Source organism: Saccostrea cucullata, unplaced genomic scaffold (genome assembly GCF_032062105.1).
Source record: "Saccostrea cucullata isolate Sc308-1 unplaced genomic scaffold, CSIRO_AGI_Scuc_v1 ctg3123, whole genome shotgun sequence".
NCBI classification, from domain to species: domain Eukaryota; kingdom Metazoa; phylum Mollusca; class Bivalvia; order Ostreida; family Ostreidae; genus Saccostrea; species Saccostrea cuccullata.
In genome coordinates this window covers 71,070-98,736 of record NW_026929828.1, presented here as the reverse complement: position 1 = coordinate 98,736, position 27,667 = coordinate 71,070, and the positions used below count along the sequence as shown (strand labels likewise).

The 27,667-nt window shown below is 31.9% G+C and overlaps 1 protein-coding gene across 1 annotated transcript; it reads right to left on the bottom strand.

Moving 5' to 3' along the window:
- On the bottom strand, positions 1 to 27,667 carry LOC134282270 (peptidyl-glycine alpha-amidating monooxygenase-like; the record flags this gene model as incomplete). Its single annotated transcript, XM_062764683.1, has 4 exons — positions 27,514 to 27,667; positions 27,362 to 27,419; positions 10,113 to 10,200; positions 1 to 104 (listed from the first exon to the last, which is right to left on the bottom strand). Coding segments are annotated over exons 1-4 (364 nt in total), but the record flags the coding sequence as incomplete, so codon positions are not given.

Genomic DNA, 27,667 nt, shown 5'->3' with positions numbered 1-27,667 from the left:
CTTTAGGAAATTCATATCGTCCAACGTTCTTCGTTTTTGAATCATAACCGTTGATATTCACAGCATTCCCAGTGCATGTTTTGCCCTGATCCCGAGCACATGTCCTGAAACGGGTTTGATAATAAAACTTATGTAACATAATAAATGTAAAATTATAAGCAGAAAATAAATTACAACAGTGATGCATAGTTTAAGTATATAGATTCCTGGTTACTTAGGGATAGCAGGATGCAGAAGAGACATCACGTTAATTCTGTTATTACTCAACAAAAAAAGAAACGCATATTCATATTAAATATGAAAATCTAAGTTTTCAGTTTAATCTTATTTTATTAAAAGTGATTTTAGAGTGTGTTCAAATAAATATAAAACGTCCTATATTGGAAATTGAAAAGTCAATTTGATGTCACATTCATCACCTTCATCTATTTTATAATTTACAATTTAAAAGTAAGGGACAGAGATTTTTTCAGAAGCCCGTGAACTGCATATTTTTTTTCTTTTTTTTTTTCATTTTTATTTTGGATTATGAAGCAAACGTTCATAACTCATTATGACGTTGACAACATTTGGCTCCTTTTCCCCTGTATAGTGACAAAGTATGAGTGTATAGTGACAAAGTATAAGTGTATAGTGACAAGGTATGAGTGTATAGTGACGTAGTATGAGTGTATAGTGACAAAGTATGAGTGTATAGTGACAAAGTATAAGTGTATAGTGACAAAGTATAAGTGTATCGTGACAAGGTATGAGTGTATAGTGACAAAATATGAGTGTATAGTGACAAAGTATGAGTGTATAGTGACAAAGTATAAGTGTATATTGACGAAGTATGAGTGTATAGTGACGTAGTATGAGTGTATAGTGACAAAGTATGAGTGTATAGTGACAAAGTATGAGTATATAGTGACGTAGTATGAGTGTATAGTGACGTAATATGAGTGTATAGTGACAAAGTATAAGTGTATAGTGACAAAGTATGAGTGTATAGTGACAAAGTATGAGTGTATAGTGACAAAGTATGAGTGTATAGTGACAAAGTATGAGTGTATAGTGACGTAGTATGAGTGTATAGTGACAAAGTATGAGTGTATAGTGACAAAGTATGAGTGTATAGTGACAAAGTATGAGTGTATAGTGACAAAGTATGAGTGTATAGTGACGTAGGATGAGTGTATTCTGACAAAGTATGAGTGTATAGTGACAAAGTATGAGTGTATTGTGACAAAGCATGAGTGTATAGTGACGTAGTATGAGTGTATAGTGACGTAGTACGAGTGTATAGTGACAAAGTATAAGTGTATAGTGACGTAGTATGAGTGTATAGTGACAAAGTATGAGTGTATAGTAACGAAGTACGAGTGTATAGTCACAAAGTATGAGTGTATAGTGACAAAGTATAAGTGTATTGTTAATAAGTATGAGTGTATAGTGACGTAGTATGAGTGTATAGTGACGTAGTACGAGTGTATAGTGACAAAGTATGAGTGTATAGTGACAAAGTATGAGTGTATAGTGACGTAGTATGAGTGTATTGTGACAAAGTATGAGTGTATAGTGACAAAATATGAGTGTATTGTGACAAAGTATGAGTGTATAGTGACGTAGTATGAGTGTATAGTGACGTAGTACGAGTGTGTAGTGACAAAGTATGAGAGTATTGTGACAAAGTATGAGTGTAAAGTGACGTAGTATGAGTGTATAGTGACAAAGTATGAGTGTATAGTGACAAAGTATGAGTGTATAGTGACAAAGTATGAGTGTATAGTGACGTAGTATGAGTGTATAGTGATAAAGTATGAGTGTATAGTGACAAAGTATGAGTGTATTGTGACAAAATATGAGTGTATAGTGACGTAGTATGAGTGTATAGTGACAAAGTATGAGTGTATAGTGACAAAGTATGAGTGTATAGTGACGTAGTATGAGTGTATAGTGACAAAGTATGAGTGTATAGTGACAAAGTATGAGTGTATAGTGACAAGGTATGAGTGTATAGTGACAAAGAATGAGTGTATAGTGACAAAGTATGAGTGTATAGTGACAAATAATGAGTGTATAGTGACAAAGTATGAGTGTATAGTGACGTAGTATGAGTGTATAGTGACAAAGTATGAGTGTATAGTGACAAAGTACGAGTGTATAGTGACAAAGTATGAGTGTATAGTGACAAAGTATAAGTGTATAGTGACAAAGTATGAGTGTATATTGACAAAGTATGAGTGTATAGTGACGTAGTATGAGTGTATAGTCACTAAGTATTGTGACAATGTATAAGTGTATAGTGACAAAGTATGAGTGTATTGTGACAAAGTATGAGTGTATAGTGACAAAGTATGAGTGTATAGTGACGTAGTATGAGTGTATAGTGACAAAGTATGAGTGTATAGTGACGTAGTATGAGTGTATAGTGACGTAGTATGAGTGTATAGTGACAAAGTATGAGTGTATAGTGACAAAGTATGAGTGTATAGTGACAAAATATGAGTGTATAGCGAAAAAGTATGAGTGCATAGTGACAAAATATGAGTGTATAGTGACAAAGTATGAGTGTATAGTCACAAAGTATGAGTGTATAGTGACGTAGTATGAGTGTATAGTCACTAAGTATGAGTGTATTGTGACAAAGTATGACTGTATAGTGACAAAGTATGAGTGTATAGTCACTAAGTATGAGTGTATAGTGACAAAGTATGAGTGTATAGAGACAAGGTATGAGTGTATAGTGACAACATATGAGTGTATATTGACAAAGTATGAGTGTATAGTGACGCAGTACGAGTGTATAGTGACAAAGTATGAGTGTATAGTGACAAAGTATGAGTGTATATTGACAAAGTATGAGTGTATAGTGACGCAGTACGAGTGTATAGTGACAAGGTATGAGTGTATAGTGACAAAGTATGAGTGTATATTGACAAGGTATGAGTGTATAGTGACAAAATATGAGTGTATAGTGACAAAGTATGAGTGTATAGTGACGCAGTACGAGTGTATAGTGACAAAGTATGAGTGTATAGTGACAAAGTATGAGTGTATAGTGACAAGGTATGAGTGTATAGTGACAAAGTATGAGTGTATAGTGACAAAGTATGAGTGTATAGAGACAAGGTATGAGTGTATAGTGACAAAATATGAGTGTATATTGACAAAGTATGAGTGTATAGTGACGCAGTACGAGTGTATAGTGACAAAGTATGAGTGTATAGTGACAAAGTATGAGTGTATAGTGACAAGGTTTGAGTGTATAGTGACAAAGTATGAGAGTATAGTGACAAAGTATGAGTGTATAGTGACAAAGAATGAGTGTATAGTGACAAAATATGAGTGTATAGTGACGTAGTATGAGTGTATAGTCACTAAGAATGAATGTATAGTGACAAAGTATGAGTGTATAGTGACAAAGTATGAGTGTATAGTGACGTAGTATGAGTGTATAGTGACAGAGTATGAGTATATAGTGACGTAGTATGAGTGTATAGTGACAAAGTATGAGTGTATAGTGACAAAGTATGAGTGTATAGTCACTAAGTATGAGTGTATAGTGACAAAGTATGAGTGTATATTGACAAAGTATGAGTGTATAGTGACAAAGTATGAGTGTATAGTGACGTAGTATGAGTGTATAGTGACAAAATATGAGTGTATAGTGACAAGGTACGAGTGTATAGTGACAAAGTATGAGTGTATAGTGACGTAGTATGAGTGTATAGTCACTAAGTATGAGTGTATAGTGACGTAGTATGAGTGTATAGTGACAAAATATGAGTGTATAGTGACAAAAAATGAGTGTATGGTGACAAAGTATGAGTGTATAGTGACAAAGAATGAGTGTATAGTGACAAAATATGAGTGTATAGTGACGTAGTATGAGTGTATAGTCACTAAGTATGAGTGTATAGTGACAAGGTATGAGTGTATTGTGACAAAGTATGAGTGTATAGTGACGTAGTATGAGTGTATAGTGACAAAGTATGAGTGTATAGTGACAAAGTATGAGTGTATAGTGACAAAGTATGAGTGTATAGTGACGTAGTATGAGTGTATTGTGACAAAGTTTGAGTGTATAGTGACAAAGTATGAGTGTATTGTGACAAAGTATGAGTGTATAGTGACGTAGTATGAGTGTATAGTGACGTAGTACGAGTGTATAGTGACAAAGTATAAGTGTATAGTGACGTAGTATGAGTGTATAGTGACAAAGTATGAGTGTATAGTGACAAAGTATGAGTGTATAGTGACAAAGTATGAGTGTATTGTGAATAAGTGTGAGTGTATAGTGACGTAGTATGAGTGTATAGTGACGTAGTACGAGTGTATAGTGACAAAGTATGTGTGTATAGTGACAAAGTATGAGTGTATAGTGACGTAGTATGAGTGTATTGTGACAAAGTATGAGTGTATAGTGACAAAGTATGAGTGTATAGTGACAAAGTATGAGTGTATAGTGACGTAGTATGAGTGTATAGTGACGTAGTATGAGTGTATAGTGACAAAGTATGAGTGTATTGTGACAAAGTATGAGTGTATAGTGACGTAGTATGAGTGTATAGTGACAAAGTATGAGTGTATAGTGACAAAGTATGAGTGTATAGTGACAAAGTATGAGTGTATAGTGACGTAGTATGAGTGTATAGTGACAAAGTATGAGTGTATTGTGACAAAGTATGAGTGTATTGTGACAAAGTATGAGTGTATAGTGACGTAGTATGAGTGTATAGTGACAAAGTATGAGTGTATAGTGACGTAGTATGAGTGTATAGTGACGTAGTGTGAGTGTATAGTGACAAAGTATGAGTGTATAGTGACAAAGTATGAGTGTATAGTGACAAGGTATGAGTGTATAGTGACAAAGAATGAGTGTATAGTGACAAAATATGAGTATATAGTGACAAAGTATGAGTGTATAGTGACAAAGTATGAGTGTATAGTGACCGTAGTATGAGTGTATAGTGACGTAGTATGAGTGTATAGTGACAAAGTATGAGTGTATAGTCACTAAGTATGAGTGTATAGTGACAAAGTATGAGTGTATATTGACAAAGTAGGAGTGTATAGTGACAAAATATGAGTGTATAGTGACAAAGTATGAGTGTATATTGACAAAGTATGAGTGTATAGTGACGTAGTATGAGTATGAGTCACTAAGTATTGTGACAATGTATAAGTGTATAGTGACAAAGTATGAGTGTATTGTGACAAAGTATGAGTGTATATTGACAAAGTATGAGTGTATAGTGACAAAGTATGAGTGTATAGTGACGTAGTATGAGTGTATAGTGACGTAATATGATTGTATAGTGACGTAGTATGAGTGTATAGTGACAAAATATGAGTGTATAGTGACAAAGTATGAGTGTATAGTGACGTAGTATGAGTGTATAGTGAGGTAGTATGAGTGTATAGTGACAAAGTATGAGTGTATAGTGACAAAGTATGAGTGTATAGTGACAAAATATGAGTGTATAGTGACAAAGTATGAGTGTATAGTGACAAAGTATGAGTGTATAGTGACGTAGTATGAGTGTATAGTGACGTAGTATGATTGTATAGTGACGTAGTATGAGTGTATAGTGACAAAATATGAGTGTATAGTGACAAAGTATGAGTGTATAGTGACGTAGTATGAGTGTATAGTGAGGTAGTATGAGTGTATAGTGACAAAGTATGAGTGTATAGTGACAAAGTATGAGTGTATAGTGACAAAATATGAGTGTATAGTGACAAAGTATGAGTGTATAATGACAAAATATGAGTGTATAGTGACAAGGTATGAGTGTATAGTCACAAAGTATGAGTGTATAGTGACGTAGTGTGAGTGTATAGTCACTAAGTATGAGTGTATTGTGACAAAGTATGAGTCTATAGTGACAAAGTATGAGTGTATAGTCACTAAGTGTGAGTGTATAGTGACAAATGAGTGTATAGTGACAAAGAATGAGTGTATAGTGTCAAAGTATGAGTGTATAGTGACAAAATATGAGTGTATAGTCATTAAATATTGTGACAAAGTATAAGTGTATAATGACAAAGTACGAGTGTATATTGACAAAGTATGAATGTATAGTGACAAAGTATGAGTGTATAGTGACGTAGTATGAGTGTATATTGACAAAGTATGAGTGTATAGTGACAAAGTATGAGTGTATAGTGACAAAATATGAGTGTATAGTGACAAAGTATGAGTGTATAGTCACTAAGTATGAGTGTATAGTGACAAAGTATGAGTGTATAGTGACAAAGTATGAGTGTATAGTCACTAAGTATGAGTGTATAGTGACGTAGTATGAGTGTAAAGTGACAAAGAATGAGTGTATAGTGACAAAGTATGAGTGTATAGTGACAAAATATGAGTGTATAGTGACAAAGTATGAGTGTATAGTCACTAAGTATGAGTGTATAGTGACGTAGTATGAGTGTATAGTGACAAAGAATGAGTGTATAGTGACAAAGTATGAGTGTATAGTGACAAAATATGAGTGTATTGTGACAAAGTATGAGTGTATAGTCACTAAGTATGAGTGTATTGTGACAAAGTATGAGTGTATAGTGACAAAATATGAGTGTATAGTGACAAAGTATGAGTGTATAGTCACTAAGTATGAGTGTATAGTGACGTAGTATGAGTGTATAGTGACAAAGAATGAGTGTATAGTGACAAAGATTGAGTGCATAGTGACAAAATATGAGTGTATTGTGACAAAGTATGAGTGTATAGTCACTAAGTATGAGTGTATAGTAACAAAGTATGAGTGTATATTCACTAAGTATGAGTGTATAGTGTCGTAGTATGAGTGTATAGTGACAAAGAATGAGTGTATAGTGACAAAGTATGAGTGTATAGTGACAAAATATGAGTGTATTGTGACAAAGTATGAGTGTATAGTCACTAAGTATGAGTGTATAGTGACAAAGTATGAGTGTATAGTGACAAAATATGAGTGTATAGTGACAAAGTATGAGTGTTTGGTCACTAAGTATGAGTGTATAGTGACGTAGTATGAGTGTATAGTGACAAAGAATGAGTGTATAGTGACAAAGATTGAGTGTATAGTGACAAAATATGAGTGTATTGTGACAAAGTATGAGTGTATAGTGACAAAGTATGAGTGTATAGTGACAATGTATGAGTGTATAGTGACAAAGTATGAGTGTATAGTCACTAAGTATGAGTGTATAGTGACGTAGTATGAGTGTATAGTGACAAATTATGAGTGTATAGTGACAAAGTATGAGTGTATAGTGACAAAGTATGAGTGTATAGTGACAAAGTATAAGTGTATAGTGACAAGGTATGAGTGTATAGTGACAAAGTATGAGTGTAAAGTGACAAAGAATGAGTGTATAGTGACAAAGAATGAGTGTATAGTGACAAAATATGAGTGTATAGTGACAAAGTATGAGTGTATAGTCACTAAGTATGAGTGTATCGTGACGTAGTATGAGTGTATAGTGACAAAGAATGAGTGTATAGTGACAAAGTATGAGTGTATAGTGACAAAATATGAGTGTATTGTGACAAAGTATGAGTGTATAGTGACAAAGTATGAGTGTATAGTGACAAAGTATAAGTGTATAGTGACAAGGTATGAGTGTATAGTGACAAAGAATGAGTGTATAGTGACAAAGAATGAGTGTATAGTGACAAAGTATGAGTGTATAGTGACAAAATATGAGTGTATAGTGACAAAGTATGAGTGTATAGTCACTAAGTATGAGTGTATAGTGACGTAGTATGAGTGTATTGTGACAAAGAATGAGTGTATAGTGACAAAGTATGAGTGTTAGTGACAAAGTATGAGTGTATAGTGACAAGGTATGAGTGTATAGTGACAAAGTATGAGTGTATAGTGACGTAGTATGAGTGTATAGTGACAAAGTATGAGTGTATAGTGACGTAGTATGAGTGTATAGTGACAAAATATGAGTGTATAGTGACAGAGTATGAATGTATATTGACAAAGTATGAGTGTATAGTGACAAAGTATGAGTGTATAGTGACGTAGTATGAGTGTATAGTGATAAAGTATGAGTGTATAGTGACGTAGTATGAGTGTATAGTGACAAAGTATGAGTGTATATTGACAAAGTATGAGTGTATAGTGACAAAGTATGAGTGTATATTGACAAAGTATGAGTGTATAGTGACAAAGTATGAGTGTATAGTGACAAAATATGAGTGTATAGTGACAAAGTATGAGTGTATAATCACTAAGTATGAGTGTATAGTGACAAAGTATGAGTATATAGTGACAAAGTATGAGTGTATAGTGACAAAGTATGAGTGTATAGTCACTAAGTATGAGTGTATAGTGACGAAGGATGAGTGTATAGTGACAAAGAATGAGTGTATAGTGACAAAGTATGAGTGTATACTCACTAAGTATGAGTGTATAGTGACGTAGTATGAGTGTATAGTGACAAAGAATGAGTGTATATTGACAATGTATGAGTGTATAGTGACAAAATATGAGTGTATTGTGACAAAGTATGAGTGTATAGTCACTAAATATGAGTGTATAGTGACAAAGTATGAGTGTATAGTGACGTAGTATGAGTGTATAGTGACAAAATATGAGTGTATAGTGACAAAGTATGAGTGTATAGTGACAAAATATGAGTGTATAGATACAAAGTATGAGTGTATAGTCACTAAGTATGAGTGTATAGTGACGTAGTATGAGTGTATAGTGACAAAATATGAGTGTATAGTGACAAAGAATGAGTATATAGTGACAAAGTATGAGTGTATAGTGACAAAGTATGAGTGTATAGTGACGTAGTATGAGTGTATAGTGACAAAGTATGAGTGTATAGTGACGTAGTATGAGTGTGTAGTTACAAAGTATGAGTGTATAGTGACAAAGTATGAGTGTATAGTGACGTAGTATGAGTGTATAGTGACAAAATATGAGTGTATAGTGACAAAGTATGAGCGTATAGTGACAAAGTATGAGTATATAGTGACAAAATATGAGTGTATAGTGACAAGGTATGAGTGTATAGTGACAAAATATGAGTGTATAGTGACAAAGTATGAGTGTATAGTGACAAAGTATGAGTGTATAGTGACAAAGTATGAGTGTATAGTGACGTAGTATGAGTGTATAGTGACAAAGTATGAGTGTATAGTGACAAGGTATGAGTGTATAGTGACAAAGTATGAGTGTATAGTGACAAAGTATGAGTGTATAGTGACGTAGTATGAGTGTATAGTGACGTAGTATGAGTGTATAGTGACAAGGTATGAGTGTATAGTGACAAAGTATGAGTGTATAGTGACAAAGTATGAGTGTATAGTGACAAAGTATGAGTGTATAGTGACAAAGTATGAGTGTATAGTCACTAAGTATTGTGACAAAGTATGAGTGTATTGTGATAGAAATTCCGTATATATATACTAACTATGAGTGTAAAGTGACTAAATATGAGTGTATTGTGACAAAGGATGAGTTTATGATTGCAAAATAAAAATCGCAATATTGTAAAAGTCGTAATAAATAAATATTTCATATTATTATCCTTTAGAATTATACAGTCAATCTTATTGGTTTAGAGCAGGTTACGTGCAGGGAGAACACTCATGATGTCTCCCTCTCGCGCAGGGTGACAACTGTGATCCCCCTTCAGATGACAATGAAAGAGCGTAGGCGAGCATGCAGGGTTACACCTGTGTTGTCGCCCTTTGAATAAAACTACAATGGTTTAAGCGAGATAACTCCTATATTCATTAGTACAATGGCTAAATATACGGGATCGGTGAACAATAAATTCTAACGATGAAGTCGAAGTTGTCTGTTGACATACATGTATTTTGAAAGTATGGAATCGGAGCAGAGTAGAAGAAAACAAGAGGTTTGATAACTATTTTCTACTCTATCTAATTGATAATTGTATATTCTTCAGGATAATAAAACTATTATGGACTGTTTAGTCCATAATTGTATATTGACCCATGTTATTGTAAAGGAATATACATGTACTTAAGAATGACAACATTATGTTAAAGACATTGATTTTCTCTAATAATTCATTTTATCATTAGCTTTTACGGATTATTTTGGTTTGAAAAAAAATAAAACTAATATGAAATCAATTTCCCTTATACTCACCACAGACTGTTATTTGTGATCGGGGACTCGCAAATTGAAAGGGTGACATGGTGTACCATTTCTGACTTCACATCTACGTAAACCCTTCCTAGGGAAATGTCAAATAATTCAAATTTTAAATTAACTAGAATATATGTCGAATATTTGTATCTTTTATGGTAATGAAATGTTAATGCTTGTTATTTTGTCAAATGGGTTAACACTTTAGTTTACCACAGAAGGAAAATTAACAAACATAAATATTTATTTAGTAAAACAAACATTAAATGAGTTTTGCTTGCTCTAATGGACAACTGATTGTAGTTTGTGCAGCAATTTAGGTTAAACAACTATATGTACATGTATTTTGGTATCTTGCTTAAGATTCTTGTCTAATGTTGAACTGAATAAAATAATTAAATTATGTTTGCCTCTATGTCTTTTATATTTTGATGTAAGAAATCTAAAAGATCATACGGTTATTTCCGTATCTGAATTATACAACATAAACAATATTTGATAAAATTTTATTGATATCTTACAGTGCTGCTATCCCACAAGTTGACATGGGATGGGATCGAATAGGATTCAGGATTGAGGATTCACGATAGAAACATATAGAAGTTAATCCAATCCTATCCTATCCTATCCTATCCTATCCTGTATCCAACAGCCAATCAGATTCGAGCAAAGGTTCATTCATATTTCAGAATAAATAACAAAATCGAAATACGATATAAAATGTTTACAAAAGAAATATTTATAAAATTTCAATAGGAAATAAAACATTTTTTCTCTAAAAACAGATTTACATTATAAACTTCGAGTAACATGGCGTACGATCTAACCGTGTACGATCACCGGAAGACTTTGGGAATGTAAACCAAACAAGTATTAGCTTTCCTAAAAAGCTTGTCTGACGTGGTTTGCTTAAATTCATAAAGCGGAAAGAAATAATAAATTATGTTATATAATTTCTTTCGTTCGATAATAAATCGATCTTCAAGAGACCATGCGTATTCAATATTGTATGTACAATAATGTACAAAGAATTTTAAATTGAAGCTTCTGGCTCCAGGATCATGAAACAAACTAAGACTTAAGTCAAATTTTTAATCGCCGATAAAATATTTATTAATTATGGAATTTATTTCTTCATTTGACATAACAACATCTCTGTGAAACAATGTTAAAAATATCCCTAACACTAACCCTTCTGGTCTGTTTGACTTTTACAACATTTTATTATAAAACTAGAGGTACTGTGAGCGATTTGGTCACTAAATAATACCCCTGCCTCCCATATGAATATAATGGCAGTATTGATGTGCTGCTCTGGAAAATCAAAAATATATGTCAGATCAAAAAGTAAAATAGGAAGGCACAATGGCAACTAATATGTAATAAAGATTCTGTGAACATGGTGAAAGTTTCATTAAATTTCTTTCAGTGGTATGAGGGGAGTTGCGGATAAGAGATGGGTACCCCAAAGCGTAACAGACGGACGGACGGACGGACGGACGGACGGAAATACCGATTACTATATACCCTCCCACTTTTCAAGCGGGGGGGGGGTATAATGAAGGTTGTAAATGATGAAATCAATGGGAAGATATTTGATCACTTAATGGGCGCGTATAACCCTAACCCTGGCGATAACAATCTTGGCAGAGCGTTACACATGCTGACCATTCCCCTGCTGTTCTTGAAATCTTTAATTGCTTCTCAAACCATTTGATGTACAGTGATTCTCTTCTTAACACTGTTACATAATTGATTGGTGGAAGTCTGAACTAAAGCATCTGGGAAAAGAAACAAGAAGATGCAAACTTATTTATAAGGTAATATGGTTCAAAATATAATCGTTGGAAATGAGTGAAGTATAACACTTCAGCAGCATACAAAACTATTTACACAATAAAGAATTAAAAGCGAACTTGAATAAGACATTTTTTTCTGTTTTCACTGCATTTTTCTCAGCACCGTATTATAAGTTTTTACAATACTTAGAGCAAGGCAACTAAGGAAAATATTTAACCATGTGCCTGATGTTTAGGTATTAGTAATTCAATGTCAAGATACAATTTTTATGAAAATAAGCAATCAATTATTTAACCATAACATGTAACATGACTTAATCTTTGATACACAACACAAAACAGTGAGATTTATATACTAGTAATAAGGTATTTTTATAGAGAACTGAAGCGGACATGTTCAAAGATGAAAGCACGGATTATACTAAAGACAAGATAAACAAAAGCTCATTTTCCTCCTGTGACAAACTACATGCGTCTTTTGAGATATGCATGTATCGAAATTTCCACCATCGAACTATCTAAACAATTTCATGGAACGACTGCATAAATAAGCAACGAAGAGTCTAGGCATCGAAAGACCGTACTTCTTCAGCTTGTTTGGACGATTTAACCGATTCTTACTTGTGTAAAAGTGTAATAACATGTTTTTCTGTTAAATATGCTCTGTTTATTTGGATAATTCCACAGGAACTGTCAACATTGGACTTGAATAGAAGATTTGAGAGGTCATGTAAGTACATGTATACTACACACTGTACACTGAACATGTTTGCATTTTTATACATATTTATCTCTTTAAACAATTTTCTAATGTCTTAAACTATAAACATTTTATTCTATTTAATATAAACACAAATTGGATGCGGAAAAAAGAAGTAGTGTAGACAGAAGGGAGATAAATATTTTCAAATACTCTGTCATATGATTCAATCAGCTATCATTGAGCTCTAAGACTAAAACAATCATACATGTATGTATTATGCCTTAATCAGGTTGTTACTCTTATCATTTCCCTAATAAGGTCAGAAAATAGTTTCTTTCATTTCGGTGTAATTTATAATAAATGAATGTAGAATCATCATGACCATTTCTAATGCTACCGCCTTAAATGTTTAATAAGCTCACTCAGCAGTGCACTTACCTATTGTACATGTATGTATGATGTATTGTGAGTTATGAAACATAAGTTAATCTTTTAATATTCATCATTACAGAGAATGGATTTGCCCGGACTCACGCGTCATCACAGTATAAAGGATTTTAATCTAAAAAGTATGCATGATTTTATTTTTATCATGTATTTTTACATGGTCATTAAAATACATATACATTATTATCTAAGTTGAGGTGAAAGGTCTGCAGTTTCTCGAAACAAGTGATTTTCCTCTTTCAAAAATCTTGAGAATAAAACTGAGAGAAAGTTGATTTTTTCTGGTCATCATGTTGTTGTTTTATAGATATTTTCTTCTTCTTTTTCATATTCAAATTTCAAGACAAAGAAAAAAACCCAAGAAAAAACATTAAATAGATAAATACAGGCAGAATATAGAGAAAAGTCACTAAAACAAATGTATTCATACTTGTTGGCAAGTTGACGAGAAAAAATGAATTATAATGTACAAGTAAATTATGTTAAATAAGATATTTTTTAATCTTATATGACGGAGGTTGCAGTATAAGATCTTATTTTTCATGATTTCTAAATGCATAACTTTTGGGAGAGAAAAAGGTGAAGTTAAAGCCAATTGTACAAGCAAATTTTTTTTTATTTTAAATGTGTATAAAATGTATATGACAAAATTTACAATCTACATGCCTATATTTTTTTCTCAGGAAACCCTGCACATTTGCAGCTGTAAGACTGCAGCTCATGCCATAGGCTGTTAGAGTAAATGATAAAAGATGTTCAAACCAGTGTCAAAGAGTCCCAAGTCTGAAATCATGGTGCTTTTCTTAAAGAGATCAGTGTTTGTTTTCTGGTCATTGTTGACATTTGTGGAACTGTTCGGTTTATGACCATCTCTCTGACAATAACTCTGACATTTGAATATCAATTTGAGCGACGGATAAGGAAGCCAATTCATATGCATGTAAAACATTATACAACTGTAATAAAACATTGATAAACTTAAAAAAGTTCATGTACATGTATCTGTGATCTTTGCATTGAAATTCATAAATGATGTACGTGGATACTTTTAATGACTTTGTCTCATGGTAATGAAATATTCAATTGTTAAACATTGTTGAGGAATCACCTCGAATAAAAATATTGTGAACTTGATAAAGTATTTTTCCTCCTTATACACTGAAATTTTAAGATCAAATATCAAGGTCAAATACATGGTTTACTCAAGAATGTGCTATAAATGCTGTACATGCTGTGAATTCTTATGCATGTTTTAAAAGATTTAATAAGGAACATGTGTGGAGCATTTTAATATTTCTCAATCAGACACTGATTAACATTCAAGATCAAATGCCAAGGTCAAATACAAACCTGGCTTACTCATGAATGAGTTAAAAATACTGTGAATTCTTAAGTTCTTATGCATGTTTTATAAGATCTAAGGAACATGTGTGACCTCACTACAGTATTTATTCCTGTCAATCTGTCAGACGATAACGATTCGATATCCCTATTAAACATAAATTATTAAATTTTCACACATAAAACAAAATTGGAATTTGAAATACATTTGTATGGCACTGAGCTGAACAAAAATCTTGAGAATAAACATGAAGTTAAATGAAAAGAATTAACATTTCGATTATATTTAATTTTATTTAGCAACTATATATTTTGCATGTTTGAAAAATATCACAACAGATGATGAACTGAAGCTTTAAATAAGTATAACTTATGAATTTAAATTAAAAAAAATCATTACAATTTCACTTTTAAAATGTTTAATATGTGAAAATCAAGATATTCTAGATCTACATATTGACTTGTCTGTTTGGTTTATGGTCTAGTCTTATCTTCTTTTTTAGAATTGCATACAGAAAAACCTGTTATACAGGCACAGTTAGACTATACATGTTCATGCATGATATGTTCATAGTGCTAAGTTTAGGAAAAAATAAAATTTTACATGAAACATATTCTTTAACATTATTACCGTATAGGCCTATGATTTTTAAAAATAATTAATTATAACACACCGGACGCAAGTCGCGATCCCGATTTTTGTCTCCCGATCATTGTTAGTAGGGAAATTAAAACACCGATTATATTTTTTCTTTAACTCTTCTGGAAGCCCAATTTCTTTACATATGTTCGCAAAATCAGTATGTGCCCACATTTAATAACGATCTATTTGTTTACATTAATTTTTAACATGGTAATGATAATCGTAAATTTAATTTGTGCGGTGAGTCGGGAATTATGGAATGCCCTTCTCGATTATTTTTCTCCATTAAAATATATAACTTTTAAATGAATACCATAATTGTATCTGATTTTTTTCTGCTGGTTATTCTTTTTTTTTTTCGTTTTGTCAAGTTAATTCCTAAATATTAAAAAAACTGAGAGTTGCAGGATAGGATAGGAAAGGATTAGACTGAAATCACAGGATAGGATTGTGGATGCAGGATACACGATAGGATAGGATAGAATTGTCAACTTATAGGAGAGCAGCACTGTACAGGACATATGTTTTGGTGTAATGGTGGTGCATGGAAAAGAAAATCATCCTCCTACATCTCTGCTTTACAGTGTTTTTTATATAAAAAATTTTGTTATAATTTTTATACAATCAACGACAACAGAAATCTCAAATGCTAGAGGATCTTGCGGATCTGGGGACCGGTAAAGTAAAGTTTATTTTTGGGTCTTAAAATACGTTCCTAAATATTAAGAGCCATTCTCTGTAATGATTAGAAATTTCATATAGGAGCTGTGGCACTCATAGTCTCAGAATTTCTTCAAACTCTAGATGATAAAAGTCTAGGTTTAGAGCTCCATAGTTAACATTTTCGGCAAAGCAAACAATTGGCAATGACTGTTTCCAAAAGTTGAAGGTCAGATGTCTCAAATGCATGATAAACGTGTTTGGTAAATCAACTATTACATACGTTACTATGGTTACAAAGTATTCAAAAGTAAAAAAAATATTCATTGATTGTTATTAAGTCATACAAGTAAATATAGAAAGCAATTCTAGGATAAAATTCTTGGATAAAATGTGACCAAATAATAGAAAAAAGAGCCTTGAAACATATACCAAGAACAAAATATGATGTTTCATTTTGGTTGGCAATGGTTGCCAAGGTTTTTATACCACAGAGAGCCTTCAAAGTAACACTCTGTATGTTTAAATCTGATCCTTTTAAAAAAAAACACATTTCCTCATAACTATTGATCAATTTTATAACATGTTGGTGTGCTCCAAGTTTTCCCATTTGAAAACATTCAAATTAGACTCTTTAAATAGGCGTTCCTATGGAAATAAGCAGAAAAGATATGCTTAAAAAACTTAAAAAAAAAAAATTCTGTACTTGGATACGTACCCTTAAATGTAGAATCCCAAAACTTTAATGATTGATATTACACTTCCCTTACTTATGCAGCAATATACCTACATCACTTGCATACGGAGTATTTATATCTCAGTTGATTCGATACGCAAGAGCATGCTTTACGTATGAACAATTTCTTAAACGAGGTAAATTATTGACAAGCAAGTTGATAAAACAAGAATATCAACAGTCTCGTTTAAAGTCATCATTTCGTAAATTCTAATGTCGATATAATTGAACTTGTCAGCAAATACAATTTATCATTGAATGAAATGCTGACCGACGTTTTTCATACCAATTGTTAGTCCATTATTTATACACTGAATTGACCACGGATTTTTTCCGTTATTTCCTGATTATGACAACGAGCACACGGCGGGTGTGACCGGTTGGCAGGGGATGCTCACTCCTGCATGGCACCTGATCCAACCTCTGATGTTTCGTAGGTCCGTGTTTGCTCTGCTCTTATTTTGTATATTTGTTTAATGGACGTTGAGATTGAATACTGTTCGTTATTTCCATATCCTTCTTCATTCATTAACAGCTAACGTGACTTTTAATTTTGACTATCATCCGATCTCTAAAGGGATGCAAGAAATTGGCACACAGGGTTTAATACAGATATAAAGTTCACAAAATCGAACTTTTTCCCCTCTTGGTAACCATAGCAACAGTGTTGTTTTATTCATCAAATTTTATCGATATATGATATTCAATTTCAGTTCTAACAGATAAGTACTATTCAAGCTGATCGAGTCCTTTAATTTGTTTCTTGATTAAATGGCAATTTAATTCTTAATAGAGCGACAAATTCTTTACTTTTAAGCACTGGTACTTTGTTTCCATGGTAACACTTTAAAGTAGCAATTATTCCCGATTTTTCTTATGGTTTTGGTGTTGCAAGGTCCTAAGTAGAAATGGGTATTGCGAGTGAAAACCATATTGCGATATATTGCAATATTTTACGTTGAATATTGCAATATATTGCGAAATATTGTAGATTAATTATCATTAATAAATTTGTACAGAAAATTTAAAATGCTGTCAAGTTCAAATACTATTTAAATTTATCTATAAATTTTAAAGGAGGCGGGGGATAAGACATTAATCGCACACATAATTATAATAACTTTCAATCAAAAACCAGGTAAAAAATTAAAACAAAATGTACTCATTTGATGTATTTTCAAATTGAAAAAAAAGTTTATGCATAGTTTATTCTTTATAGTTTTTTTAGGGGGGGGGGGTGTTTTATTGAAATAGCATAAAAAGTAATTTAATTATTATTAAAACAATACATGCTATAAAGAAATTTTATGTGGTCACAGAATAAAATTAAAGCCAGAAAGAAATTGTGACCTATTTTCGGGCGTTTAGTGTTTTAGTCTGACCCGACCTAATTTCACATTATGATACAATCAGGAACTTCATTGGCCTATTTCTTTTGTTTTAATATACATGCTCCTGTTATAGCATGGAGGTGTTCAAAATGGCAGGAAACTTGTTAAAAATAATAAAAAGCAACACTGTATCAAATGAAAACATGGATGGCCATTTATGTTTAATATGTATCTTGTACTTAACATTCATCGTCGATCGTGTAGATTCAATGAGATTTTGAGAACCGCATTACACATGGTATACAACCTGTAGAAATGTTTTATATATTTTCTTTGTTAATAATTTTATTTAAAATTCTTTTTATTTAATTATTAGTTTTATTTTAAAGTAATATATTTAAATTTGCGACAGTGAATGAAAAGCTCCCTTTCTCTCTCTCTTCTCTCTATCTCCCTCTGAAAGCCGACGAAGTAATTTTATTACTAGATTGAAGAGTCATGGGGAAGTTACAAGTATTATTTCAGCAGTTTCTACAATAAAGGAGGTTTTTATATATTTGTATAAATATCGTGAAATACCGGTATCTGATTTTCATATCGCGATATATTATCGTGGAGGATAATACCGCAATATACCGATATAACGGTAATATTGCACAGCCCTAGTCCTTAGGATGCAGATTTGGCAGTCTTGAATTTTCATGTTTTTCCTCAAGACAGTAGCATTAACCCAATCTTAGTTACTCGTTTTGCTTGGTTACACTGTGTTACCATGGCAACCATTTAAGTTATTTATAGAATAATATTGCTTATACTTATACATGTATACTTTAGGTCTAATATTTTCCTTGCTTTTCTTCAGTCGTTGATTGAGTTTGAGCATGTAACACCTACCATTAGTAAATTAGGAGTGTTTTTCAGCATATTTCAGCATTTTAAATGTATTCCAAATGTACCCTTGGTTACCACTTACTTAAAAATATATTCTAAACAGTTTCTTTACAGTATAATTGACATCAAGGTTTCATGTTTTTATGAGAATGGTTGTTTGCTTTTTCTAGTTTTTATGAAGCCACAGTCAAGATTAAAAGTGTCTGAAAATTTCGATTTTTAAAACTTTTCCGGCTGTTGCCATAGCAATCGAGACACATAACAACGAATTTTTTTTTTACATTTGGTTCTGGTGTCAAGTACTAAGCATGGGTGAAGTTTCATCAAAATCGGTGACCATGTTTAAGTGGTTACAGAGAATGGTTATTAATTTTTATTCGTTTCTAGACTGAATATTGATCATAACCATAAGAACATCAATGGCTAGAATGCTATTATTTGGGATATTGTACTGAATCGGATTGGACAATATACCCAAGCAATAATAATAATAATAATAATCTTTATTCAGGCATAGGCATTGAGCAATGTACAAGAACATGTAGGTGTGAGTATTAACATAGTATAAACATTTATAAATAAATAAATATACATAATTGAAGAGAAAAGTTATGAATCAAAATGACTTATAAATCTTTTTTATATAATTCAAATAATTTTATTATATTAAATATGCCTAAACTCAAGGATAGCATGAAAGCCATTATGGCTCATTTCCAATGGGGTCCTTTTACATTTATCAAAATAAATGGCATATGACATATATAATAAACTTAATATAAACAATAAATAGTATACAAACTAAAAAAGAGATCATAATCAAATCCCGCTTTTGAGTATTTTGATTTATTCCTCATGGTTATGGATAATGCAAATCTAATGTTTTTTATACCGCCACGTTTTTCAGAAGCAAATGTAGCTAAAAAAATGTCTATTTTCTTTTAACTTCAATATCCTTTCAAAGGAATTTACTCGGTACATCACAGTAATATTCATAATGACAAAATTACCCAGTCGTATATTCAACACTATTTGAAGTTAAAGACTACATCCTACATTTCCTACAAATATAAATAGGTCATTGCTTCCAAACAATTACAGAAAAACTCTAAGGAGCATGGATAATAAATACCTGTACATAATCCCCCTTCGTGCTCATGTTCATTTACTTTATAGCTGGTCCTGCAGAGGACACTGGTTTTTTAAGAAGGATGTGGAGATACCGAACAGTATTCAATCTCAAAAACTATAAAACAATACAAAATAGGAGCAGAGCAAACACGGACCCCCGAAACATCAGAGGTGGGATCAGGTGCCATGGAGGAGTGAGCATCCCCTGCTGACCGATCACATCCGCCGTGTGATCCTGGTCATGATCAGGAAATAACGGAAAAATCCGTCGTCAATTCAGTGTATAGATAATGGACTAACAATTGGTATGAAAAACGTCAGTCAGCATTTTACTCAATGATAAACTGTATTTGCTGACAAGTTCAATTATATCGACATTAGAACTTACGAAATGATGACTTTAAACGAGACTGCTGATATTCTTGTTTAATCACCTTGCTTGTCAATAATATACCTCGTTTTCGAAATTGTTCATACGTAGAGCATGCTCTTGCATATCAAATCAACATGTATGAAACAAAAGTGTCAGACTAAGTGGTTTCTGAATATGGAGTGATCTGGGAAAACATACAAGATAAATCCAATTTTAGAAGTTTCGAACAAAGTTTTCACGAAACAAAGCTTTAAACAATTGTCAAAAAATGGATCAAATTTTGTAAGTATGAACACTTTTGATGCTAAGCTGATTGGTCAGTTATGAGTATACGTGATCAATATGCATGTACATGTACTTACATGAAATTTTTTCATTCATATTCGTTTCATATAACATGCTTTTCAAAGTACAAAGCTTTCTCCCAGTCATCAAAATTAAGTTTTTATTAAAAATACAAACCAGATAGAATCGTTTTTGAAAACTTTATTTAAATCACCTTTACACTGAATATTAACAATCATAATTTTTCTGGTTCGAAGTTATTCTATAAGAAAGAAAAAAAGTCGCTGCTCTCTTATCAAATGTCAATTTCTTTTTTAAAAAAACTTCGTCATAAGATATAATCAAATGACAGGAAATAATGTCATGGTAAAATAACATTTCTCTGAATATATTTTACATGTAATTTAAATGTTTTAGCCGAATTTTCTAAATGGTCAAATTCAATATTTAAAAAAAAAAAAACAGTAATCATTTAAAATACAAATACAGTGTTGTGTTATGTTATGCTTTTGAAATTAAATAAGTTATATTTCCAGTGAATTCTAACATATTTTCCATTGAAGAAAGAGGTGCTTCATATAATTTAAAAATTAAGTCTTGACATAGGTAAACTAATGTACATATTTTAAGAGAGATTTTTTTTTCAAACAAACAACACCTTAATTGTCATTTACATGTAGAAATACAGGGACATTGACAATAGGCATTAAGAAGCGTTTTTGCACAAATTGTTTTATCACGATTATCTAAATAAAGCAAATGTCTCATTCATCGTTCAATTTAATTCTCAAGGAAAACTATATTGATTATTGACATCTCCAAAGAATGATGTTAATATATTTGTTTAAGCGTCGTCTCAAAATGTGATTAAAGAAAAACTCGTTATATCCCAGGAGGCACGCAACGTTGTTTCAACGTTGAAAGGAGGTGGAATATAGGTTGCAACGTTGATCAACTATATTTCAACGTTGTTTCATATATTCTCAACGTTTGATGTTCGTTGATATTTCAACGTAGAAACAATGTTGAATGCTCGTCGATATTAAACGTTGAAACAACGTTGAAGATTCAACATGTTTTCAACGTTGAGTATTTTCTGATTATGTAGAGTTAAAACAAGGTTTAAAAAATGCAAAGTTGACTGTCTCTTGATTTCAACGTTGAAACAACGTGGAAGATGCAACATATTTTCAACTTTAGGAAAGTTAGGATAATTTAACGTTGAAACAACGGGTAACGAGTATTGAGCACTTTATTTTTTAAGTTCAAAATATTAAGGTGTCTTAAACTTCTAATCCATGCGATTTTTCGCAATATACACACAGCTGTTTGCATTGTTAGAAAATATTATATATATAATAATTATACTTAATAAATGAACGCATGCATTATAAATTGATTCACTCAAAAGAGTTGTGCCAATAGCTAGTACCATTATAAGATTTTAAATATGAGTTAATATGAAGCATGGCATCTACATTTAACATTTCATTATAATTATGTTTCAAAAAGGATATTATTTTTAATAAATTGTGAATGCTATTTTTTTTTTTACATATTTATAAAATACGTCAAATATAAGCTTTTAATAAATAATAACATCTTTATACAACATCTCACTGTAATTCCATGTTACTATAGAATTAAAAAAAATAATTATTCCGAATTAATGTTCTTAAAATTAGACTCCTATGAATCCATGCCGTATACTCTTGCGCAGATAATACGTATACAGAGCGAATCTAAGAAGTCTTATTTTATTAGATTGTGCTTTTGTTGTGTGTAATAATTCTATAGTCTTTCTTTTCACAAAATATAAAAAAAAATTCAAATAAATTCATAAGAATTTTCCCACTGGTAATTAACCCCGGTCAAGTTGCATTACTTAAGATCCACTCCCCAAAAACCTTCGAGATATCAGATAAGGAGTGCCTCTCGCTTAGTTGGTCAGTTTCAGTGTCAGGATAACCTTGTTATGCAATTTTCTTGCTGGGCAGAGTATAGCTGTTTGCAGCTTATCTAGGTCAAAATTTGAATTCAACTGATGGACAAGAAGTGCGCTTCTCCTTGTTGTTCATATCTAATGTGTTTTCAAGCTATATACAAAAGAATTAAGGCTGGAATATCAACTTCTGCTCAGTAAGTGTTATTTCCTTTTCATGAATTTAAGAAATTAAGTTTTTTTTAGTATCTGTTCATCATTTAATTCTTGTTTTATAAGTATATTTGAAATCTACGTGAAATGCACATCATTGGTTCTTGTATTATATATGTGTTTTGTTGATATTCATTTGGTTATAAGATATAATCTAATATACTAATATATCATACAAGTTAACTAATTGTAGTTCGTCGTAAGGTTAAATCAACCAGTGGTGCAGGGTTATAGTCAGCCTTGATTGTATCAGAATGCAACATTTTGTAAGTACACTTTGTATATGTATGTCTATAACATTTTTCTTTAGTAATAATTATTTATAAGCATACTCATACGAATTTTAACATGAAGTCAACTATAATTCTTTTAATCATGTTAATTAAATCCAAGTACCGGAATATATTCCTTTGTCTGATTTTTTAAATCATTCATGTATATTTATTTTTATCGTTTGAAATAACGTGTTACGTACATTTTATCGAACAAATGACTTTAACATTTTTATTTCTTTTATCAATAGGCTTTTGCTTTAGAGGGTGGATTCTCCTGTTCATTTCTTTCATTCGTGGGACTTAACTATATGCGTGATTAAAATCAATGGATCTGCCACTTTGTGGAACATAGTGGTGTAAGACAGACGCGTACTTTGAAGGACCTGGATGTGATTACTGTGACCCGCTTTTTATCAGGAATATAAATTTTGTAAAGCAGTGATTTTTGAGATTCAGTGATTGAATCCGAATTTGTGTTTGTCTTAAGAATACATGAAAAATAAATTCTCTCACAATCATAATACTGGATTACAACTTATCTAAATATTACACAACTTGAATAATTTTTTTATTAGAATTTGAAATGTATTTGTTTATGAAGCAAAATGTAATATGAATTCAACGTGATTTCAACTAAATATCAACGTTTGTACAACCAAAAATTTTCAACCAAATTCAACCTAATTTCAACCAATGTTCACTTTTGTTCAATGTTGATATTTGACGTTGAAACAACGTTGAAGCTTCAACGTTGCCTCAACTTTCATTTGCAACCAAAAATCAACCATAAATCAACCAAAAATTCAACCCATTTTCAAGGTTTATTCAACTTTGAAAATTGATACGTTGAAACAACGTTATGTCTCAACGTTGGCTCAACTTTCATATTCAACCAAAATTCAACGTTGATTCAACGTTGAAGTGTAACGTTGATTCAACGTTGAATCAAATTTGAAATGCCTGCTGGGATGTAAGTACGTACACAGATATCGCAGATTAACAGATAAAGCGAAGTAATCTTCACAGATAGGTTGAGGCTAGGTAGATGCTTTTCTTATGAAAATGCATAATTTGTGTAATTTTTACACAATGAAGGTTCAAGCTTATTTTCATATATATACTTAGTACATACAGCATTAGAAAGCAACTGCAGATAATGACGCTATATCATGACGACATTGATCTTTGTCATTAAATGTAATAAACAAATCAACAAAATAACGCCGACGCAAGGGCATATCCTATATATATTCTCATAAAGCTAGGATAAAGCTGTCCGAAAAATGTCAAACTGTTCAGACTGTAGTTACTTCTCTGAACTACCTAGATATGACGTTATAATAGAATATGACGTCAAGTCATACTTGAGCTAACATGACGGGGAAAGTGTCATAATCTGTACATCGAATGTAGATTTATATCGGGGCCTTGTTGTTAAATTCAATTGTTAGGGTTGTTTTTAAGCTCCGTTATGCTGTTATGAAGTTGAACATTTGAAATTTAAATATGCTTTTTCCTTTCGCTTGTCCAATATGCACATAATACAAACGATAGAGAAAAATTATATGTGAAACACTCCCCATACACATCTGTAGACAGAGTTGGACGTCACAAAATTGATTTATTTTAATACCTGATTCAACTATTATATCATGTTGACCGTAATCTCAAACAAGGATAACATTCTGAAATTAAAAGCTAGCTCAAAGTTACATGTATATTTTAAGGTATTTTAATTCTTCGAACAGTCTTATCATACCTGCAAAGATGAATGTTATAAAAATTTATAAAATTCTGGGAGCTTTCTCAATTGATAAAAGTTTAGGTAAATCAAATCGGACAGTAATTGTTTACCCAGTTTCAACTTTCTGAAGAACGAAGTTGAGAATGCCCTTGTGCGGAAATTATGTTGTTCATATTCCTTATAAACTGGTGAAGTACAGGACTATGACCTCATAATATGACTTCAATCATGCACTGGCTTGGGCACGTCAAGGATTGCAAGGTTGTGTAAGAAAACAAGTTTTAATTTTTCCTGTGCAATAAATTCAGCCCTTATGCGTTTTAATTAGTCAATTCATAGAAACCTCCTCTAGACGTTGCCTTGCGAACTGGGCCCCTAGATAAATAAATTTAACGATTTCTTTATATGAAAATGACGAATAACGAATATAGAGTAGTAATTTCATAGGCCCCGGAGTTCTCGATATAACCGAGTTTTACTGTATCTTTATTCTCGGAAAGTCTGCTTGGACGTTGTAAGGCTCTTAATTTACGGTTTTAAACTGCTATTTATCGCAAGGCAGCTGATCATAATGCCTGCATTCAGGACTTTGCTTTCAGCAACACTCAGCTACAGACGAATTTTCTTTGACGTCTTAAGTAAACTAATTATAAGTTTCAAAAAGTTTCAGAGGGGCAGAGTAGTATTTTGGGTAAATGCGAAGTTGACTTAACATCTACCTTTAGTAGTTATGGTCTATACTAAGTGTGTTAATGACATTACTTATAATATTGAAACACATTTTTCCATCGTAGAAAAATTATTCGCTGTGTATTAATGCTTCATTTTTTTTATAATAACATCATGTCAACAAGTTCAATGTGACTTCTTTAAACCTTGTTGTGTTATCCCCCAGAATAAGTAAGTTAAGCTTCAATGCAGTTCATTACTCTATCTACAAATAATAAAGTTTTGATAATGCTAGGAATTCCATATTTCACTGTGAACATTTGCAGGCTAAATGCGGATCGCCTTCGTGAAGGAATTTAACTACAGTGGCTGGAATGTTATTGTTGACAACTTACACGAACGATCACGTTACACGAACGATTCCGCACGATTAACGCACGATTAAACCTGTTACACGAACGATCTTTCACGTTCACGATTCTACACGTTACACGATCTTACACGATTGTTAACGCAAACGCACGATTCTTCACTCAAAATAGTTCAAAATATTTAGGAATTTTATATTTTCAAATCGAAATACGGCTTAATACTTATTTAAGACTTCAAAAAATTATCAATATTATTTCATAGACTTTGAAGAAAAAAAACGGAAAATGATATTTCTGTAACTAAATATATGCAAGACTTAATATTTTAGATTAAAAATAATTATTTCTAAGGTAATTCTCCGATAAAAAAACGGATTTTGTTCATTCTATTAGACGATGTACATGTGTGTGGGTCGTATAATTTGATTGAATTGGATATCATGATATGCAGAAAGGGGGATACGATTGAACAAAAATGGCATTATGGAATGACTTAATTTATAATTACAATTTTTATCCTTATGTTTCCAATGATTCAATGTCTGATAAACTTGCCAATTATTCAACTTACTCTTCTTGTTTTACCACACTGTAACGTGCCAGTTGAAAGCAGTGAGAAACTTACCTAATTTCACATTGTTCGATACATATATTATGTCTATCTTTGCAAAAAAAAAAGGTCAGCATCCCTAACTCCCCTCCCCTGTACCAACGTCTATGAATTAAATCACAGTTGTGAAAACCAAGTCATAAACGTGTTTTTATGCAGTTGAATTTAGCCCCCAGTCCGTTGAAAACTGAGTCGGGTCATGGAATTTAAATTTTATTTACAGAAATTTAAAATTAATTAATTACAAATAGGCTCAAGAGATAAACACAGATAATCAAAACTCCTGCAAATCATGCCGTGTAAATGTATATTTGTCGACTAACTAGTTACACTTAACGCTTATTGTAAGCATTGAGAAATGTTTATTTCTTTGTAATATATATATATATATATATATATATTTATTTATTTTCAATGAATTGATTTCAAGATTATCTTGACCACAATAAGAAGTTAATAATAATTAAAATCAGATTTGTCAAAAAGGCGTTAAAGATCTAAGTACGGTTTATCACAATATTCATCGCGCTTTTTGAAGAGAACTTAATATTGTACGACTTACTATATTGCTTGTTAACGGGCGATAATTAGTTCGTTCTGTATTCTTTTATGTAAATTGCGCTTTTTCATTTTATTTGGATTTTAATTAATAAATTAAGAAAAACAAACTAAGGTAATGCTTATTTTACAAATAACATTCCGATTAAAACTTACAAAACGAATTTACAAGATTCTAAACGCACGATCTCGCACGATTAAAAACGCACACGATTGATACACGAACGATCTTGCACATTACACGAACGATCACTCACGATACACGAACGATTCTACACGATTGGTGTGTCAACAATAGCACAGCCAGTGTAGGCTATTTTAAGAAAGAACTTGAGAGGCGGAAACATGAGGAGATTAAGAACAATATTCAAGATTAAATTCATCCAAACATTTTTCATATCCGTCACCGCGAGATTTTTTTCTCTTATTATTTTTGATCTGGTAATATATCACACAATTTTATCAGATAAATTCTGAACTTATAAATTACGAAAAAATAATTGTAAAGAAATCAATAATTTACATACTTATAAAGGCTTCCTTTACTTCATCGAGACGAAAGGCATGACACAGATACTGGTCACTCTAAAAAAGGTAGAAATTCAAATTAGTACCCTTTTTGGAGAAATAAACTTATATAAAAAATACACATATTTAAAAAAAAATCATGAAAACCAACATGCTCCACTTCGGTAACTGGTACAGAAATCTTTAAGAGTTGTTCTGTTTCTTTGCTATTGACCATGAACAAACAGAGGCAAAGAGTAAACAACGAGAATTTCAAATTGTGCATGTTCCGTTTTGCTAGCAAATACGAAATGGAATGGTCATTA